At 39.7% G+C, this 21,595-nt stretch overlaps 2 protein-coding genes across 2 annotated transcripts; one reads left to right on the top strand and one right to left on the bottom strand.

The window, feature by feature from the left end:
* Positions 1-4,200: 4,200 nt before the first annotated feature.
* On the bottom strand, positions 4,201-6,475 carry trappc6bl (trafficking protein particle complex subunit 6B, like). The gene is made up of 6 exons (XM_083984298.1): positions 6,378-6,475; positions 6,190-6,257; positions 5,991-6,108; positions 5,471-5,554; positions 5,207-5,300; positions 4,201-5,058 (listed from the first exon to the last, which is right to left on the bottom strand). Exons 1-6 carry the CDS (start codon positions 6,471-6,473, stop codon positions 5,027-5,029), a joined length of 492 nt encoding a protein of 163 aa, XP_083840424.1. The 5' UTR covers positions 6,474-6,475; the 3' UTR covers positions 4,201-5,026.
* A 665-nt stretch (positions 6,476-7,140) lies between these two features.
* bloc1s3 (biogenesis of lysosomal organelles complex-1, subunit 3) lies at positions 7,141-9,591 on the top strand. Its single transcript, XM_083984554.1, has 5 exons — positions 7,141-7,209; positions 7,400-7,515; positions 7,853-8,042; positions 8,426-8,526; positions 8,978-9,591. Exons 2-5 carry the CDS (start codon positions 7,402-7,404, stop codon positions 9,161-9,163), a joined length of 591 nt encoding a protein of 196 aa, XP_083840680.1. The 5' UTR covers positions 7,141-7,209; positions 7,400-7,401; the 3' UTR covers positions 9,164-9,591.
* Positions 9,592-21,595: the final 12,004 nt, after the last annotated feature.

The following is a 21,595-nucleotide window of genomic DNA, read 5'->3' as shown; positions in this document are numbered from 1 at the left end:
GGCTGGCTGTCTGGGAGTGATTAGTGGCCGTGAAGGGGTTAAAGGCATGTGTGTGCTCGTAAGGTTTCTCAGTGTGTGTGTATGCTGTATTGTGCGTGATAGACATTCTCCCACACTCTTGCCCTGTGGGACATAGGAAAGGCAGGCAGATGGCTGTATTCAGGTCCACTGCGGGTCAACATATGGCCCCGAGAGACAGTTTGTATTTGTGTGGGTGTGACACAGAGAATCTCACTCTTACTATGCATGAGTGGAGGAAGTTCAATAGGTAGATGAGAAGGGGAAAATGGTACGGTGGTGGCAAGAAAAAGAAGTAGTGAGACTAAAAAAACGGGCATGGTTACTACTTGAGAGGATGAATGTGGGCGGTGGCATCCTGTTAGATCATACAGACTCTTTAGTACAGCAACCTGTTCTTCTGCACACCTGTAAGAATAGGCTACTGGGAAAAACATGACCAGCCTTTTTATGGTGTTAACATAGCTACTCCATATAGCACTTTTTATAGCCTACAATTCAGTTAAAAAATAAAGAAAATATGAAAATCAAATGTCAGATCTTTGATGAGTTAAAGTCGCTCAGAATAATTTTATAGTAAAATGGACCTATAATGCTATAGCGTCATCCAGCAGTTTTTCCTTTTTGTTCACTACCGTTGCTGTTGTCAGCTAATTACTAATGTAAATGCTAACTGAGTTTCCTGTAGGCTACCACTGCTTTTAACCTGGTGCTGCTACTAAAGAAAAAAATGCTAATTTTATATGAAATAGGCTAAACATTTATGGCACACTTGAGTTTGTTAACATTCAGGCATCAAAATATGAATTGTTGGAGAACAATACGTTACTTATCCCATTTTCAAATGCCGAATAATCTTAATGAATATTCATCTGCAAATTAGCTTAGCGCAATGCTACTAATAGGCTATCAACTAACTATTAGTCCTAACTTTAGGATACTTGGCTCATTCAGGAATGGAAGCATTTTATAGAGAGCTATTTTACCATCTCTACCTTTGTGTCACATTTTCATTATCAGGCTTCAACACTGATTTTAAGGCCTGGTGAGCTCCAGCAAATTAAGCAACTGAACTAAAGTGAGCTGTTTTTTTTTTTTTTTAAGAATCCTAAGCCAGGTCAATGGCCTGTGTCAGTTTCTCACACTACAAAAGGCTTCAGCCAGTCCATGTGGACAGTGTTACTGAATTGTAGCAAGTCATCATTTTGGGAGAGTGAATGCTGATTTTACTTGCAAAACCCACATCCTTTTTTTTTTCTCCTGGTCTCTCCTCCCCTCCTTCTCCTCCCTCCATTCACCACCCCCCCTTTTGTGAGCGTCTTAATGACATTGTGATGCAGGCTGAAGCAGGAGGAAGGGGAGCGAAGCCATGGAGAGCAGCACAAAACAGCTGTTGCTCAGCCCTCATCGGCTCTGTTGTCACATTCACTCACTTCTTACAATTTGTGACATTTAGGTACAGGTACCTCTTACAAACTTCCTCTCCCCCGCATCAACACCATACTCCATCCTCCATACTGCTTCCTCTCCACCCCCCACCTCTAATAAACGTCTCTTTTCTACCTTTCCCTCCAGCCTCCTGTAGAGGCTCTTCATTCTCTCCATCTCATTTTTCTCTTGCCCCCTCTCTCAGTCTCCTCCTCCACCAACCTTCTACAATTGCACCCCCCTCCCAGGCTTTCTCTCTAATCCCTCCTTCTGACTTTTTTTTTTCCTTCTTTGCAGAGAGGATTTGGGCTAAGTGTTTAATGGGCTGCAACAAATGGCCAAAAGAGTGGTCTATGGTCAGGTGCTGCACATTTCTGCAGACGCCTAACTCAATTCCCTCACTGTTCTCTTCTTTCACTGCCTAGTTGTGGAGAAGTTCCAAAGGTAATATCCCGTTGACATCCCTTATGGTGTACCACAGAGATGAGCAGGGTAGAGAGGCAGTATACTAGTATAGGGATCTTATTTAACTTTTGTTGTACTCTTAAACTCATTCAAGTACTCTTCTCTTGAGAGCCTCAGTACTGATGTAAGGACATCATCACTTCAAGTACTAAACCACAATTTAAGACAAGAGAGTCAACATCACAGTATATCATTGCAATTTCATGAAGTTTCATCAAGTCCTATATCTTATGTTATGTAACAAATGGCACCTAGTTTATTAGCCCCCCCCCCCCTTCCAGACTCCAAGCCCCACCAGGGTTCATTTCTTAGATTTTTAAAAGCTCTCATGGGAGCCCCAGAAGCCATTTTACAACTGTTTTTACAGGCCGATTGGAGCTCTGCATGATGAGAAAACTCTTCATGTGTAAAATTGGAGTGCCTGTTTAAGATGCAGTCTAGTCTCTTTCTCTCCTTTTCTCTCTCTGCCCCCCCCCCCCCCCCCCCCCCCCATTTTATGTCAACCATTTCAGCTTTGTGGTACAGTTTGTGTGAACAAACAGCTGAGCTAGGTGGCTATTGTTTTGATTTTGGTAAAAGACTGACACTTCTAAACAAATGTATTATATTGTCTAAAGCAGTGGCCACGACATTATTAATTGATACATCACCAAACTGCTATTATCATCAGAGAGGGTGTCTCCTTTTATGCACATCCTGGACAAATTATGTCTCGACAAAATACTGGGGCAGGGTTTCATCTTGTACGGGAAATTTCAACTTCCATACTGAAAGTAGCAACCGCAGCAGTTTTTCACATTAGGAGCAAATTAACTTAATAAATTTGCATTGCCTTTATGATTACTCAGTGGAGTATTGGAATACAACCAGGGATAATTTATCTGAGCAGAGACAAAAATAAAGGCACCATAATCCATCAAGTAGGGCAACAATGTCAGAGTTGTGCCAATACAAAGTGTAAATATAATTGAAAACCAGATTTATAATAGCCAATTACACTAAACCAAATCTGATGATGGATTTGACTGAAACTGGTTGAGCACTTAAGACTGGCCATGATTTCCCTGTGACAGAACAGAGTACCTCAGTGGTGGTGTACTGTAGCACACCCATGCAGTAGGACCTCTTAATACCAAGCTCATGACAGGGATCAAAACCAATGGAAGTAATTAAGCAGGGATGATGGGAGATTGAACAGATGTTGCTATTGCATTTTGTTAAATGTGTTGTTATGCAGAGGGGTGATGAAATGAGAGAAGGTGACACGTCAGTTTACAACAGACAGTTCTATTAGACATGCATTTTGTTTTTTACAGTCATATCTACAACTTTTGGCACCATTTTGTTGTTTTTCCAAATATAGTGAAAATAGTTTTTTTTTCTCTTAATAAACAAAGCATCTTGAATGAAATAAATATATGTACACAGCATGCACATCTTGTGTTATCAAAGATTGATGATATCAATAACACATATTTGAGGAGCTGTAAAAAATTGGAATAACTGTTTTCCATTTAAGATTTTTGCCACACAAAACATAATGAAAATACACACCACTGCAGCCACTTGTTTTCAACCATCTCTACCACACAAACACTGGCAGTACATCAAAAAGAAAAAGATAAAGCACAGATGCAAGACAACGAGGGACAACAGACAAGGAGACACTGGACATAACTAAAATGGTAAATGGGTAAATTGGTAAAGCAACAGACGTGAAAATAATGACTGTTCTATGTATCCCTCTAGTGGCACAAGGAGGCAACTACATCCACAAGAGAGGAATTTCTGTTCATGATGGTCAACAGGCGAAGTTGTTGTACTTTTCATGTCACACCATTATTTTTTCATTTGTACAGAATTTTAAATTGACAAAATCAAATTATTATAATTAACAACAACAATAGTAGCAATAATTATTTTTTAATGACAAAAATAATAGGGCTCATATATGAGGAATCCAAAGCAAGATGTCATTCATAAATGTAACCCAGAAATCAGTGTAAACTGATTTCAAAGCCTTATTAATAAACCACTCATTCAAACTTTCAGCTTATTGTATTATAGGAAAATCTTACTATTGTATGTTAACAAATCAATGCTGTACAAAGAACAAAAAAACAATTGTAACCTGTAAACCCAGTTTGAGTGGTCAGCTCTGAAGTACGACATCACTACAAAGGAAGAGAGTGACAATCAAAAATCCGGGCTTGGAAATGTATTATATGTAGGCCGGTGCATATTCTCATTTGTCCAGGTCATTTAAAAAAAAAAAAAAAAAAAAAATGTATTATATGTAGTAATATAACATGATTAAAGTGAAATGACAAATGCCAACAACTCATTCTGGATTTAAATTTTTACCTTAAAATGAACTAAAATCTAAATGACTGCCAGCATGAAAGAAACACCCAAGTCCTAAAGGCAATCTGCTGCAGGGCAGAGCAAAGCACCAGGTGCTGGGTGAAGAGAAACATGCTGAATAATGAACCTGATGTGTCAAGTGTAATGATTTTCAAAGACTCACTGGAAATTATTTGGATGGCTGTTAATGAAATTGTATGACAATTGATAGTCTGCAATTATTGTCCAGCATGTTGTCTTGTCCTAGATTATTTTCCATTTCCAATTACTGTATTTCTTAAAAGTAACTATCCTGTCTGACTCAACATTGCAACACATCACAAAGAATATTAAATTACCTTGTCATTGACAATACATTTACATTCACATTATTGTATTCATAGCCACTGACAATCAGTATTTCTTTTCAACGCTCAACCAAAATGGGTTGGTCAGGGCTGGGCTTCACTTACTTATGTAAAACTAATGTTGAGAACATCAAGTGGGAAATAACCTCTGTCAAAACCAAGATGCAAATCTTGTTTGAGACCAGAGCACCACAGGAAAAAGGGAAGTTCTGGCTACAACTGTTTGCCCAGGGAAACTGGGCTACCAGCAGAACCTTGCTAGTCCTATTTGCCCCTCCTGTAGAAATCAGGGTGGTGTTTGATTTCCTCTGTGGTTGGACTGCCCAGAGGGCGGACAGGAACTGTTATCTGCCTACCCCTGCAGGACCCTGTTCGTCAGCACCAGGGTAGCGAAAAGGATCTGGTCACAACTTCTGGATCACCACCTGGAACTTACCTGGCAAGACAAAATGAAGGAGAGGTAAGAGATTTGTTCTAACCAGGACAGATGAAATTCAAATGATTAAGTAAAGGATACCATAGAAGAGTAACAACCTGGCCCAGAGAGAAAGAGAATCATTGCTTAGCATAATAATCATACTCACAGGATGGCATGGCAGAGACCTCAGCTGTCACCACACTATCCAGACCCAAGTTAGACAGAGCCCCTCTCACCATGCCACATGAATATGCGAGATACTAAGAAAAACAGACACACATACACAAATGAACCATTAGCAACCGGTTTTGATGCCTTTGGTACCTTACCAACAAAGAATTTCCTACTTCTGATTTGATGGCTGATCCAACATTAGACTCGTCTTTTAGTGCATGTTTGTGAGAAAGATAGAAAAAGAGCATTTACTGACCTTAGGAGCCTGATCCATGTACTGTTTTCCACTGGATAGCTGAGTCAGCAACGAAAACTTGTTGTCCTGAAGAACATAGGTACCCTGTGGTGGAAAATATGTGTAGTAACCTCCAAAATTTATAATTTTTAAAACATTAAATATGCATGTATCATTGGAATTTTAAATCTATCAGCCAGGTCTGGAGTGGAAATCTCCCCGTGGAGTGTAAATATTAAACTTAGCATGTTTGTTAGGTATCAAGGATATACACACTGCATTTTGAAGAGTAACACTGAATGCAAACAACATTTAGGTTTGTCTACAGGGAACCTCAAGATAATCCATTGCCTTAATAAACAAAATGTTTCACTATAGAGATCCTTATTCTTGTTGGTGGAAAGGATTCAAGACTGTGAGTTCTTAGGGCCTGAAATCTCAGTGGTTGGAGAGATAATTGTTGTTTAACCACAGGCTCATTAAATCACACTGTATCCTTGGCAGCCATCTACCGATTGAGTCATTACAATTTAATTTTTACCTGATGGTTTGTTCGAAGGTTGTCAACCTGTCTCTTGAACACCTTTGTCCAAAAGTCTTTACAGACGAACTTCATTATATCCAGCTCATCCTTAAAACTTGGAGAGTCCCTGGTCAACCTGGACAGAAGACACGACAATTAAGACACTTAAGACATACGTAAAGCTGTTGAAACTTTTAGTATGTTCGTGGTAATCAACCTCTCAATCAGTCCTTGTCCCACCCTGAAGCCCATGCCCTCCAGGACAGACACACAGGCAGCTCTGTCCTGAGGAGAGGAAATGCAAGCGGCTTAATAGCTCAGTAAACAAGATTTAATATTATGTGTGTGTTAATATGGGGCGTCCTGTAAATAGCTGTATTAAGCAGAGTCTACTGTTGAACACACCTTGTTGTCCATCTCCCCTTTACTGGACTGTTGTTCCTTGTAAACATGGGACACGATCTCCATATGGAGGAATTCAAAAAGAGCCTCGTCCGTCATTCCTGACAAACACAAAGATGTTATTACACAGACCAAATATACAGTTATAACAGTTTATCTCATGTAAGTAGCAGTGCTTCCAGATAACATGAGTAAAATGCAAAAACAAGGCAGATTAGCGTTAGCTACATTGTTAGCATCAGCTAGCTCGTAATGTTTGCTAACATTGTCCAAGCCGTGGTCAACGGTTTCTTTTTCTGTTACGGTAACGTACATAACGTAAGGAAAATATGGGGAAACAATGTATGTGTGTTTGTCAAATACACAGTAAAACTTAATAAACTAGACTCACTGTATGTCTGAATTCACTGTACCTGTCAGATATTGTAGGCTAGCCGAAGGAAGTGACCCTGCTGCTTTGGTTCTGCTCGATATTTACACCAGGACGCTCCTCTTAGGCGGAGTTAGCACCCGGTGGTGGTGAATCACATCTACCACAGAACCGAGGGAAACACCATATATATATCTATGGGGAAACACAATAACGAACTAATCAAGTACTTAAACATATGCATACGATTCCCACACTAATAAACACATTGCCGCATCGCCTGCCTGCCTACCTTTACAGCATTTTGAAAGCGCGTTTAATTTCGGAGTACGCCGGTAATGATTACGAGTAACACTCTTTACGTTACGTGTTGGCCGTCCGAGACGTCATGTGTGACGTTCCGGTAGGAAAACAAACTACTTCCGTACTGCTCATGTGATTTTTGTTTTTGAATTCACAAAGAAGGTTTGTCACTTTTTTCCTTTTCCAACAGTTTACGTTTTGATATTTGGCGTTCAGCTAACATTACCCTTTAGTTCCTCGGTCCAGAAAAACGTTGTTTTGTTTGATCCAGTGTCGTTAACCTAAATTTTAGTAACAATCTGGGTTTTAGTCTACTCTAGCTAACTCCGATTCGTTGTGTTTGTGTGTGCAGTCATGTCCAGCAGGTACCAGATAGTGGTTCAGGGTGAGGCGTCTGAGACGGACTCTGATGATGAAGTCTACATCACCTCCCTGCCCGCTCCACCTGCTGCCTCCGTTGGAGCCAAGGTGCGTGTATAAGTTATGTATTCAGGGCTCCAGAAGCATTTGAGACAGTGCAAGTACATTTTTCATCTACTTGCGCATGCACAACCAGGAAATTTGCTGTCTCGCACTCTTTTTTCTTTGTTTTTTGTTTAACACTGTTGAAACGTGGAAGTGACAACTCACAACCCTATAATTTTCTGCTCATGCTCCTAAAACTTTAAGCAAGGGGCCACTGTGATTCAGTAAAAAAAAAATAGTCTGAGCCTATGTGTACGTGTGAATGAACATCAAACCATGTCTCCACCTCTGTAGTCGACAAACTACAACCTGTTTTGTTTACGATCTTGGATGCTGTCAGGTTCCTGGGGAGGCGTCTGAAACAGACAGCGAGGGTGAGGACCAGGATCAGGCGGACCGGGTCTCAGCGATGATCCAGGAGACCGCCCAGATACTGAGGAGAGACCTGCCTCCTCTTATCGTGGTCAGAGACCATCCTGATATACAGTCCATAGTGGAAGACAGGCCAAGCCCCACACACAGGCCACAAGGTCAGTCATAATTATAACAATGATTATTACAATCATAATATTATATGTGTGACAGAAAAATCCCAAATTAAAGGTCTGCTTAACCAGTGAATAGTTAATCCGGATGTATGATTGAAATGTGTGTGGAGCGGAGTCATTAATTGGTGCATATGAGATGCAATTTAAAGCTCTGTTTAGTGTCTCGTGTTTTTTTCAAAGGTCAAGGGGTCCCCCTTGGTTAAACTGTTGGTATTGCCTTAAAGTATATAGATATACTGTATATATATAGCCTATATATATATATATATATATACATATTGCATTTTTCATGCAGTTTCATTAATATTTTGTCATGGATCACTGACAAATCACTGAGTTAATTTTCCATCCCGTCAATTTTGCAGGTGACACCCTTTTACAACAGAAGCTGCGGGAGTCTAACAGCCGGCTCTATCATGACATTTCACAGACTGTACGGCAGGTTTATGGCGGTGCTGCCAAGGAGGTATGCCGAAACACTTATTTTATAAACTTCATGTCCTCCAAAAAACCTTTTATACTTCACACCATTACCACAAATTCTTCTTCAATTATTCACCACCACTTTTGTTGACCTGAAAAAGAAAATATTCGAGAACAAAGAATATTCTATACAAAAACATCAATCTGACCAGTGGTGCATAGTGTTGAACCTGTATTAGATAGAGAATCCAGGAGTGTTTCCTGAAATGTCAGAAACATGGAAATTACATTAACAAAGACCTGCCTCTAAGAGGCTGCAGTAAAACTTAATATGATAAAAAAGTAGAATAGACCTGTGAAATATATAACACAGTGCTCACAAAATAACGTGTAACAATGTGACACAGCAGGTCTCACAATTTTGTGAATTACAATGATCATTAACTTTACATCAACAGCTTTGCGTTTTATTTATTTGACTGTTTTTGTGAAAGGTGCGCAGTGCAACCGCTCAGCTGAATACGTCGCAGAGCGCCATCATCAACGCCTCTCACAGCATCAGATTAATTCTGGACGACCTGAAGGCTGTGTCCGAGAAGATTGACATTATCACCAGCTGTCAAATACTGCCTGATATTAACATCAGTGATCCAGATAATTATACAGCTCCTGTCTCTTAAAAAACAAACCTGTAAAGATATATTGAAAATAAACATTTCAACATATTGTCAGTGACTATAAAAGAGTAGAAGTCAAGTTCTAGAAGAGGCACGTTGGCTTAACTTTAATGAAGTGTACTGTGTGGGAGTCAAGGAAAGAAAAACACCTGTCATCTCATTGTTTTGCATCTCTCTTCCAGGGCTACAGTCTGGGTTGGTGTACATTTCACATAGGAATTTATTAACAATATAAATGTTTTACTTTCAGTACTCTGTAAATATTGATTGAACACAATGTCTGAAACTACAGAACTGATATTTATAGAGCAAATCTTTTGCTATTATTGCTGTTTTCTAGTCCTCTGTGACAGGCCAAGGAAGGAGCTATATACTTGTCTCATAACTAATTTCAATTTTTTATTCCCGCCCTCCCATGTTTGTTAAAACTGTAAAATAAAATGAACTCAATGGTAAATACTAACACTTGACCCTGATGCCTCACTGGTGTGGCTTTGAATATAACTACAGATGTCTACATTTGAAAAATAGTGGTTATTAATATAAATTTATTTTCAAATGCAAATGTAAAAAAACAGCACCAAACAGAAAACAAGCGTATACAGTATAAAGTGAGTCTGTGTCAGCATCACAATGTTCAGTAAATGGCTTCATAATGTAAACATACTGTTGTTGGCAGGTAGCAGTATATAAAACAAACTTATATATTGCATGTACACTTTAACACCCACAACACTGTTGACCAAACATCGGTCTGGTTCACAGAGAAGGACTGCGGCTTTGAAGTAACTTTAGACACATCGAAGGTTGGTGAAGTCAGTATACAGTCCTTTCCTTCTTTCTGTTCTTCCATCTGTCCACCAGCTTCACCAGAAATCAACATATGTATCTGTATGTGCACATGTCAAACAGGTGTGTAGATGTACACTAACACCACTACCAGCAGGTTGAGAACAGCGCCAACAACACCCAAAACGCCAAGCATGTGTTCATGGTCCACCTGGCATCGGACTGATTTAGGAAGTGCACTCACAGGATCAGCCAACTAAAAACGAGAATGGCAAAGAGAGAGAGAAAGGTGTACAATGCACAGTTGGAATGAAGCATTCACATCAGGAATTATTAGATTCAATTAAGTGTTTTGGCCACTTGAGGGCGCCATTGATACAGCATGTCAACACCTATGGTCAACACCCACAAAACTCAAAACTGCCACTCTCACTTCTGGTATCTTCTCTGTGAACTGATTATCTTCTACTCCACTCCATCCGGTTTAGGTAAATCCACATGTTGCATACACAGTGTATGTGTTTATAAGTATATCTATTTCATATCCAGTCTATTTCACAAGTTCTGTTTAATTAATTATATGATAGAGTGATATTTTGTTTTATTCTCCTCTACAGTAACGACACACTTCTAGGTATTAGCAATTTGCTGCATGGATTATATCTCGATGCAATATGCAGCACAGGTTTGGTTTAATTTATGTAAAGGCAATTCGAGATGACAGATATTTGTTTTATTCTATATATATATATGTATATACTGTAGGCTTTCTGTTGAGAAGAAAACAGAAAGCCTTGCTCTCTCTCTCTCTTTCGCTCTCTCTCTCTCTCTCTCTCTCTCTCTCTCTCTCTCTCTCTCTCTCTCTCTATATATATATATATATATATATATATATATATATATACATACATACATACAGGCACAGATGAAGACAAACAGATTTATTGTGTATTCTTCAGAATGATAAAATATGATATCTTTATTTAAGTTATTAATGTTTTTCTTGAAATTATATCTCTATATTTTTCAATTGCTCCTACAACAGCAACAAGAATTAACAGTGGTTTACTCAGGAAGAGAGAATAGCTGCAGTGAGGTGCAGCAGTTGCAGGGAACACATTTCATGTCCCACTTACAGTACAAATATGTCCAGTATTTGTTATGTCTATGTAATGAATTAGTTATATTTAATTGATTTATAGAAACATGATAGTGAGAGAAATTATCTCTGTTTGATATAGTGATGCAGTGAGAATGCAGTGATGAAAAGCCATTTCTAGAAAATTCAAAAAGTAAAAGTGATATTTGCTCTAATGAGCGGAAGAAGTTTTTCTGAAATTTACCTCCTTCCTGTTTCCTTTTCCTCTCAGTGTTTGCACGGTCTCCATTCGTCACCCACAAACCTCAGTCCCGTCCAGTTCCAAAACAAGTAGATCCAAAGATTCACAGATTTAACGACGAAGACTGCCATGCATCAGTGGTAACTCTTGGATTTTTAAGTCTTCTTTATCCTCAGGGCCACGGAGACCCACAGGTCTGTTAATAAGAGAGAGAATAAAAAGATGCTAGCTCTGTTTGACTGTGCCTCTAATAGCACAGTGAGAGAGTGTCGCACAAGGCCAAGGATCTGCTCAGCTGACCAGCCATTATTTCTGTGTCAGGTCATAAGATAGCTGCCTCTGTGTGTGCTCAGTGTGTAATGTTATTGAGGGAGCAAAGAGGTCTCAAATACTTAGTGGTGACGTCACTACTGTGTTAGTCCTACGTTAGTGTGTGTGTGTGTGTGTGTGTGTGTGTGTGTGTGTGTGTGTGTGTGTGTGTGTGTGTGTGTGTGTGTGTGTGTGTGTGTGTGTGTGTGTGTGTGTGTGTGTGTGTGTGTGTGTGTGTGTGTGTGCATTGTGCCTTGATGGATGGGGTTTTCTCCTATCTGAAGGTGTGTATAGAGACAATTTGAAAACCCTTTATGGAGAATATTTTACGTGCACTCATAACTACCTGTTAGGTTAAATTATTCCAGTTTACCAGAGGTAATTAGATCACTGTTCATTGTTCATCTTAAGCATGGTGCTGATTCACATCCATCATGTTTAAAGCAGACAGAAGAGCAGAGAGTTTGCCATTGGACAGCCCTGATAATAGAGATCTACTGAGGCTTCATTATAGGCAGTGCTGAGGGCCAGAGGTGAAGTGTTAGTTAGCGTCATAGCGAGGCTCCTTCAGGCAAATCGTCATCCAAATGATAATTTGACTTGATTAGTTTGCAAAATATTTAGAAAACACCAGATTTAGCTCCAGGGAAGGACACATACTCATGTAACAAGATAATGTCTGATAAGGGATGCGTAAAAACTGACAAAAGTAGGTTTGATTAATTAATTAATAATTTTGAGCAAATCCATAACTGTAAACTGCATTCTACCAAATTGTGACAAATATCTTCAGATAACAAACACTAAATGTTGCGACTTTCCAGTCCCTTTAAAGTTGTGCGAGAGGATGAGATGAGAATAAGTCTTGTATGTTTGTTGACACACTGCTGCTGATACATGGAAGCACGCTGAGTCCAAGTTTCAGATATTTAATAAAACAATAACAGTTAATACATATAAGCAAACACTAACAAAAGAGACTGAAACAGAACAAAAGGCGGTCAACAAAAATGATGGCTACCTAAACTCGGTTCTCTCATCTACTCATATCATTTTATTGCCGGTCAGGTTGTCTTCCTTCTTTCTGTTTTTTCAAACCTCGACTGCAATGTTCAAAATCAAAGGTGTGTCTGGTCAGCGATGACTCCGGTCTTTGCCCTCCTAACCCTTCTGGAACAGAGACCAAAGGAGTAAAAGCAGGGATTAACAAATTGATCAGGGATTCCCATGGGATGCAGATAACATGAGTAGTAATGAGACACCAGAGACGAGAGAAAGAGCAATCATCATTGAGGGACCAGGCTTTAAGCTCAAGAAGCATTTCTTGTTTCCCCAGAAATCTATCATTTCTCTTTCCTGTGTGTGTGTGTGTGTGTGTGTGTGTGTGTGTGTGTGTGTGTGTGTGTGTGTGTGTGTGTGTGTGTGTGTGTGTGTGTGTGTGTGTGTGTGTGTGTGTGTGTGTGTGTGTGTGTGTGTGCGCGCGTGCGTGTGCGTGCGTGCATATAGGCTACTGTGCTTCTCAGCTGTGCTGACTGAGCTTCAGGCTTTGAGGGCTGCGTGACTGAAAACTGTTAACACCATCACAACATCAATGTAATCGATGACAAAGAAAAGCAACACTACGCTGATGACAATGATGGTGATGGTGACTGTCACATCTTCTTCTCCTTCCAATCACTCCTGATTATAAGGAAATTAGGCTAAAATAACACCAGAAATTGTATGCTGTTGCATTGTGTTTCCCGAGGGGACGTTGATTGTCAAATACTAACACACCAACATATTTCCAAATATGAATTCAAATGCAATTGAATTTATCACTCCCCTTACTGTTAATGACTCAGAAAGTCCTATTACATAATACAATTACTGTATGCTTTATCTTTTATGTGTACAAGTACATTACCTGTACATATGAATATCAGAATAGTATATTCTGCATTCAACATCAAGATCTGAGTCTTTATGTCCACCCTAATCAGGAGTATTTTAGGATTCATGGCTTGACTTTTATGAGTCAGCTGTTACTTGCTATAATCTGTTTCCTGTTTACTGTGCCCTTGATAGAATTTGGGGTAACCCTGGTAAACGCAACTGATAGTTTCCAGATTTGTCCTAGTGGAAACGTGATGTCAGTTACTTGGATCTCTCCAGACGCACTGTGGCTTGTGCATTAAACAGAGATCTAGGTGCATCCGAAGAAGCATGAGCGAGAAACAATGTGACTCAGTGGGTATTTTCCTTCAAGGCTCGGTGAACTTCTGAGGGAATTGTTACACTCAACAGGCAAGTAGGACATTATATTACTGTTTACATAAAACATCTTTCCTTGTTCCACTGACAGTGGCTTGAGGCTCGGAGTCAGGGATGGGGTTCACGCTCGAGCTGGCAAACTAACTAAGGCCTAAAATAGGAACATAGCAAACAATGGACCAAGGCACAGAGGAGGGAACATAAATGTTTGCAGCAAGGAGAATACAGAGGTAAGGGAGAATGGGAGAAGAGAAAAGCGACACTGGATTATTAAATCATACTGCATTATACATCTGAGTGCTAGTCATATCCATGCTGGAGACTATAGGCCGGTGTGTGTGAGCCTGTATGTGTGTGTGTGTGTGTGTATGTGTGCGCACAGAGGGCAGCCACCCATATTAGCCAGGTCAGTGGCTGTCTTATGGGGCGCCTGAGGACACACTGTTAGTTTATCTGGCTGGCTGAACATGGCTGCACCCAACAGCACAGGTCTGCAAGAGCAACTACACTACTTAAAAAGAGCTCTGCTGTGTGGGTGATAACCTTGTTTTCATATGGCTAGTGCGTTCAAGACAACACAGTATTAGGGTGCATCCCGCTGACAAGCCAAAAGAATAAAGAAGGGGAAAACAGAAGACCTAAAGGGAGTAGCAGCACCAAACACTCAAGTTGAATCCCACTGATAAAAAAGTAAAACTGTGAATATATAACTAGACTTTTTTGAGCCCTAGTTATTCCAACGAATTTCAGCGATTCTGTCTATATAAGAAAACAGACTTTGGAGGAGTTGTGCTTTGTTATTTTGTCGGATGGAAGGACTTTCTTTCAGCTTCAGAGCACATTTTCTACACATTGTATGTAATTCGTGGAAAATGTTAAGAGTGTAGCAAATGACATGCATTTAATGGTGTGTGGATCTAAATTATTCAGCTGAATGTACAGGAAAAGAAAAAGCAATGGAGCAAATGCCTCAATACGAGACTCACATGTTATATTTACACTTATTTTGACATGTAATTCCCACACTTGTAGCTTCAATTTTCTCAAAATGCATTAATTCACTAATTTATTCCCTTGTGTATTGTGTTCCCTTATCCATTTTTGGATAGATCTTACAAAATAACATCAAATCAAAGCAGTAGACTTCACAGAACTAGAGGATCGCAGTTTGAGTTTTTGCCAAAACTAAGGGTTTATGAGAAAAAAAGTGAAACTCTTTGAAAGTGGTGTTTTTGATTTTTATTGGCATTACTATAAGTATACATTATAAACATTACATGAAAGTACACCAGATCTCACAGCATTTGTTCAATGGTTACTCTCAGGGATTGTAACAAACAGTTTCTTCAGCTTCATTAGAAATGGCCATAATGTGCTTACTCAAATCTAAGACTAAGATTCTCTCCTTTGACAAATATACATGTTTATGTCTCATTCGAAAAATCAAACTTTTTGGGCAGGATAGTCTGGATATCTCCGATTTCAATTCTACAGTTTTCTTACTGTACCGTCCTGGAATGTTAGTCACTAAATAATCAGCATATTCACACAAAACTTTGGTGAATGGATCATTTCTGAGGTTTTTCTGACACCTGGAAGTTTCTTGAATCGCTTTTCCTGCCTGCTCAGGAAAGAACTGGCTGTTAAATGAAAACCGACAGTCTGTGTCCAACGTGCCTTCTCAGGCTAAAAATCAATTCATTTCATGAATCATAAAAAAACGTGGGAATCTGTCTCACAGTCTCAAAATGCACATCGGTCTGCCTCTGAACACTGTTCTCCTGTTTTCAGTGCTGTGTGCTGTGCCTGGGGCAGTGGTTAGGTTGGGTTACTTCTAGGTGTGCTCTGATGCACCTGTTTCTTCTCTGTCTCCACAATGTTTGTGCACATAGAATAATTTAAAAACACATAAAAAGTAAGAAATAATAAACCATCCCAACATGTGCCTCATGAGACATTTGAGTTGCATTATTATGAAAAGTCCATGCTGTGTGTGTGTGTGTGTGTGCCTGTGCATGTGTATGTGCGTGCATGTGTTCTGAAGAGGACAGCAGATGGCCAGGACTCACCCTGTGGGCTCTCTGCTCTCATTGGTCTGTGTGGGAGTGGGTCTGTTATGTTAACTGGTCTCAACCAAAAGCCTGAACTGCATGCAGAATAAATGATAAGATAACCGTATGAACTTCAATACTGTTGACATGAAATTATAATGAAGTTTACAAATTGGCATTTATTTCTATCAAATGTCTTTGTTAATTGTTTTTAAAATATATTTTTCATTTAGACTTGATGTATTAATCTGACCATTGTATAAGATCATGAATCACTTTGCCCCGTAGTTTTGAATAGATATTTACATTTTTTATATTTTGGCATGAACATTTAAAAAGATTAAAAATATTTATCATTGGCACAAAATAAATGGCTCTCAATTGTTTCAGTCCAAAAATATTGGTTTAAACCATTTGAAACCCCATAAACTGGTATCATTTTTTCAAATAAGGTGTCCTTTAAAAAGGCTTTGTAACAAAATAATTGCTCAGTTGGTTTAGTTAATGAATACTTCACTTAGGCTCTGTAAATAAATTAGAGAAGAAAATTGCTATTCAAGTTATTAATGGGTTCTAACTCTATGAAGCATTAGTAAATAATTTATGAACTATTACAAAACTATTAGTTACAACTTACAAACCCTTTCTAAAGAGTGCCACCTTCTGAAATGGTACCAGAAAACCTTTGCCCGTATCCACATGAACCTGAGCTGAAACGTTAGATATACTTGTTCATTTTGTTTGCTAACGTCAAGTGGACCAAAAATATATAGTAGTCTATATTGAGATGTATTTCCTCACAGCTGTGGTTTTGATTGTCACAGTGTGACAGCAGATGTCTGGTGAACCATAGGTGGCTCATACTGTGCTGTGGTGCACACTTGAAGTGGCTTTAGCTCAACAAACTCCACTGTACAGTTATTGGATGTGACAGGAAGTAAATGTGCAAGTCACATTGATCTCAGCATGCTAACTGTCGACTCTCCTGATATGTGCTGAAAGATGGTGTAAAATTAAACTCTTCAAAGCCAGAATGCATGCGTGTGTGTGTCTGTGTGTTTGTTTTTCTATCTTTGTGAGGACCAGTTTGTGGTTTAGATCTAAGTGAGGACATTTTTGGGAAGTGCAGTTCTTAAAGAGCCGTTTGATATGGTTTGTAACTTTTTGGGGTTTTATCATGAGCGCTCAGGCCACTGGTTGTAGCTGCTATGATAACTTTGTAATTACTGGAGTGTCAGAACACAGCTACATTGCTACAAGTAGATCCGACAGGGCAAGCGACAGTATCTGTCAGATAATGGCACAGGTTGTAAACAAACCTCCAGTTTATGCAGATTGGCTCCAACTTTTTGGTGTTAAAACATTTAATTAAGCACATTGCAATATTGTTAACTCTGTCACTGCAGGACATCCAGAAAACGTAAGTATAAGTCTTGTAGGTCCAAATTGAAACAGGAAGTAGGATTGTGCAACGTTTGGGGGATGATTTTACCAGTACTTTCTATCCTCCAAATAAGTACAAAAAATAGTATCTGAGAGGTCATATCATCATGTTCTTGGATTTCAACAAGTTGGTGAGAACAATGTGAATATAACTGAGAACTCAAGTTGCTAAGATTTGGATTAGGCAATGTGCTTCTTATGGTTCTGGGGTACAGAGGTGAGAACACATTTGAGTCCTAAGGCAAGTTAGTTATGCATTATGTTATTAAAATATGTGGCCTACCCTTTTGATACATCGACCAGTTTCTGGGGGAAAATTGTGGTCACTTATTCATCCAGCATTCAGGAGATATAGCCATGGAAATACTTATCTGCATCTTCTACACTTCCACTCAATAAAAATAGACTGTGGCCAGTAGAACCATAGATATTTGTTCAAGTCCATCACAAACATTTTCCAATGTGGTGGCTTTCACATTTTCTTGCAAACAAAACACTCAATGATAAACTAATACTAAAACTAAGAGTATATATACACAATGTAACAAGGAATCATATTATGTATTGATTATCAAAATATCAGTACATATTCACATAAGCAAACGTGTAAAATTTGAGAAGATTAAGTGAACAGTTAGAGGTGCTGGTCATTCATTTTCGGAAAACGTTCTGTTTCCGTGGTCCCGTTTGATGCGTCTTTTCCATAACCTCTGATTGATAGTGTATGAAATGAACGTTTCCACAAGTACGGGTGCATTTATATATAAAAGTATTGTGCTATGTGAAATGACAGCAGGGATTCGTGTAGGTCATCTCAGTACTATGTCTTCTCTGGCTTTAGCTTGTTGGTGGAGAAGAGAATGACGAGGATGAAATGTAGATTCAGGCCAGTCCTTCCTGCTCGCTTGTCAACTACATTAAGGTTTGCTCCTCCATTAGAGGCACAGTGCTTCAACCTAAAATCATATCCATAGTGACAAGCAGCTCCGCTCGAAAGGTTGTAACCAAATCCCAGGGAGACTTTTGTGCCTTCAAGAGTTTCGAGACAGACGGTGAGGCCTTGTACAGAGGTTTTATGTCCTCTTTTGTCAGACAATCCACACTGGCTCTCCCTCATTTCTCTGTTTCTGTTGCGCTCCTTTGTGCTGCTCTGCAAAAGTGCACCGTCTTGACTTGTGCGACAATGTCTCAGTTCCACGTTTTGCCCACTCTGATGCCGCTCTGTGCCTTGCTCACAGATCCAATCACAGAAACATGACACTAGAAAACAGAGCGTTACCCTGTGGTACCAACCATCCACAGAGGGATCTTTACTGATGCGCAGAGTTGCTGCACAGGCTGAAACATCGACACCCTCCACTTTCATGTCTGGGTGTTCTCAACATCAATGAGCATGTAGAACAAACAGAATTACTACAAAGACGGCAGTCTTCACATCGGTTATTTAGAAAGAAAAGAAAATGTAGAAAAAAGTATTTGATTATAGCGATACAAGCTTAAGTAAACATCTCATGATGTGCATAAGTGAACAAGTACTATATCTACAAAAACACTAACTGCAGGACACAATTTTCCACAAAAAGGTGAATTCTGTAAAGCATTTTATCTTTTATAAACCAGACTGTAAACAAATCTTCTTTTCTTTTCCTAAGCTCACGCGTTTGCTTTTAAATTCTTTCATTTATTTCTGCTCATCTTATTACTCTCCCAGTATTATTAGAATATCATTTTCTTGTTAGGCACAGAAATATGCCTTTAGAATAACACATAATCCCCAGATAAGCTATGAATCAAGCTGTGCTTATAGGTATTATATACTGTACATGTGTGATTGAAGCACATACAATAAGATCACTGGAAGCCCCTGGCTGTTAGGTGCAGCTGCAACTATTGCAAGTGTGGCAAATTATCTCATAGCCCATAATGTGTTCAGGCACACGCATCAGATCGAAGTGTATATGTAGACAAAGACAAGCAGCAGGAGGTTGAGTGCAATGCCGATGACTCCTAGCACGGCCAGGAATCTCTCCTCCGGTGTGCTCAGGTATGGACTCATTAGGTCCATGTAAAACTTGCTTTTCTGTAACTAACTACAGAAGCAAATATTTAGCAATGAGCAATCAGTTTTACGTTTATACCGATGCTCTGTTCAAGTAGATTTAACGGTGCCCAGGAGAGGGTCCCTTTGTTGATAATTCACTTGTTGAATTTGGTCCCTATCTACTAATTTGGTTGAGTGAATTTAAAGTGCTGTGTTTGTCAAACTATTTGGCAGTGGCTATATCTTAAAACTCATAGAAAGATTGTTGAGGGGGAAAACAAGCAAAAGAAACCACAAACTTTCACAGAGATATGAAACATGAAGGCAGATGAAGCACACTCAGATATGAGCACCGTCAGATGAAAGACACATAACACTCTGTAACTGTCCAAGCAGTTAGAGGAATGCTATGCTACAGTCATGCATTAGTATGATTATACACACTTATGACCATTACCAGACTGGACACACTGTCAGCAGTCATTTGACATAGATGTGTGAGATAGTTTTTGAAAAAAAAAAAAAAAAAAAGTACAGTTTGCAGGTACAGTTTAAAAATGAAGATGATTCCACCTGTAGCTCCTCCTCTGTGACAGGCAACAGCCTTTAGTCAGCGGAGCAGAGCTGTCTCAAGGGATAAGCAGGGATGCAGGTGTGGATAAATATGGCTACCATCCAGCTGAACACACTGCCAATGATCCTCACATGTCAGCACTTACTCTGCATAATCAAAATCCTCCAGGTGTATAAATACTTAAAGAGGAGGGTGGGCATGTGTGGAGCAAAGTTGGGGATGCCGCCAATGCCTCTCTTCCAGGGAACCTTAGGTGACGGAGGTGTAGATGTAGACAACTATGACCACTAAAAGATTGAGGATGGTTCCGATGATGCCCAGCACGGCTAAAATTCGCTCCTCGCGGTCATTGGTGGAGTCTTCCTCTCTTGCATGAGCGCTGCAGACATAGCGGCTGCCGGGGACCATGGTTACCATCACAGAACCCCACCCCCACAGGGCGCGACGCCTAGGGGAGAGAGAGAGAGAGGCAAATGGAAATAGGAGAGGGAGGAGAAAGGAAACAGGTTAATTATAGCTGACACAAAGTAGCTGAAGTGGCCCCCCTCATCTTTTCACTTACAAACTTTCTCCTGCATGCATGTGGACATTGAATATTAAAAGGGTAAAAAGTTCAAAGTCGGTGGAGAATGAAATGAGTTTTTGACTGTGTTTGGTGTCTGACCCATATCTCCACCAAAAGTAGACATTGGTGCTTCTTCAAAACATTTCTCCTTCTTTTCCCTCTTCCATTTCCCTCATTCTCGTACATCTTTTTGTCCTCCTTGTCCCCCTTCTTGGCCTAGATCTTTTTTTCTTTGCTCTTTCCCTCCTGCTCTTCCTCTCACTTTTTCTACTGATCTTGTTCTTACCTCTCACCTCTTTTCACAATTCCTTTTTCTTGCCTTGTGTTTTCTCACTTCTTTCACATCATATTGACATCAAGGCGAGTCCAACGCAGCAGGACATTTGACACAACTCCATCTAACTTTTTTATGTTGTATTCATCCAGACATGTTCACCTTGTATCTCTTTTCCATTCACCTTTCCTTTCATCATCATTTACAGTATAACCCCTTTCCCCTTCTCTTAGATTGCAACTTGTATAAGTAGATAAAGCTTTTTTTTTTTTTTGTATAATTTTCACAATATTTCAATTAAAGCTTGTGTTAAAACGATTCAAAATCCCCATTCTGTAAAATTCATTATACTGCTCTTTCCTTCTTTCTTTCACTTCATCCGTTTATTCCCCTTTCCTATTCCCTCTGTCACTGAGCATTACTGCTGATGTAGGATCAATGGTGTCTGTTAAAACTGAATGAGGTCGGGTGCTGATGAGGGAATTATCTGTAGTCCTTGGAGACAGTTTGGGAGCACTGAGGGAAATGGAGGTTAGGATGAGGACAGTGCTAGACTGTGTATTTATATCTCTCTCTGGCTCCGTGTGTGTGTGTGTGTGTGTGTGTGTGTGTGTGTGTGTGTGTGTGTGTGTGTGTGTGTGTGTGTGTGTGTGTGTGTGTGTGTGTGTGTGTGTGTGTGTGTGTGCGCGTGCGTGCGTGTGGTGCGAGTGGCAGGAGTTCAGATTTCCACTACGCTGAGCTGACCACAATTAGGTCCACTGGTCAATTAACTTGTCCTGTTTGGTCGATAATTCAC

This window comes from Trachurus trachurus, assembly GCF_905171665.1.
Source record: "Trachurus trachurus genome assembly, chromosome: 13".
Taxonomy (NCBI): domain Eukaryota; kingdom Metazoa; phylum Chordata; class Actinopteri; order Carangiformes; family Carangidae; genus Trachurus; species Trachurus trachurus.
The sequence above is the reverse complement of the archived record's forward strand: the minus strand, read 5'-3'. Positions and strand labels throughout refer to the sequence as shown.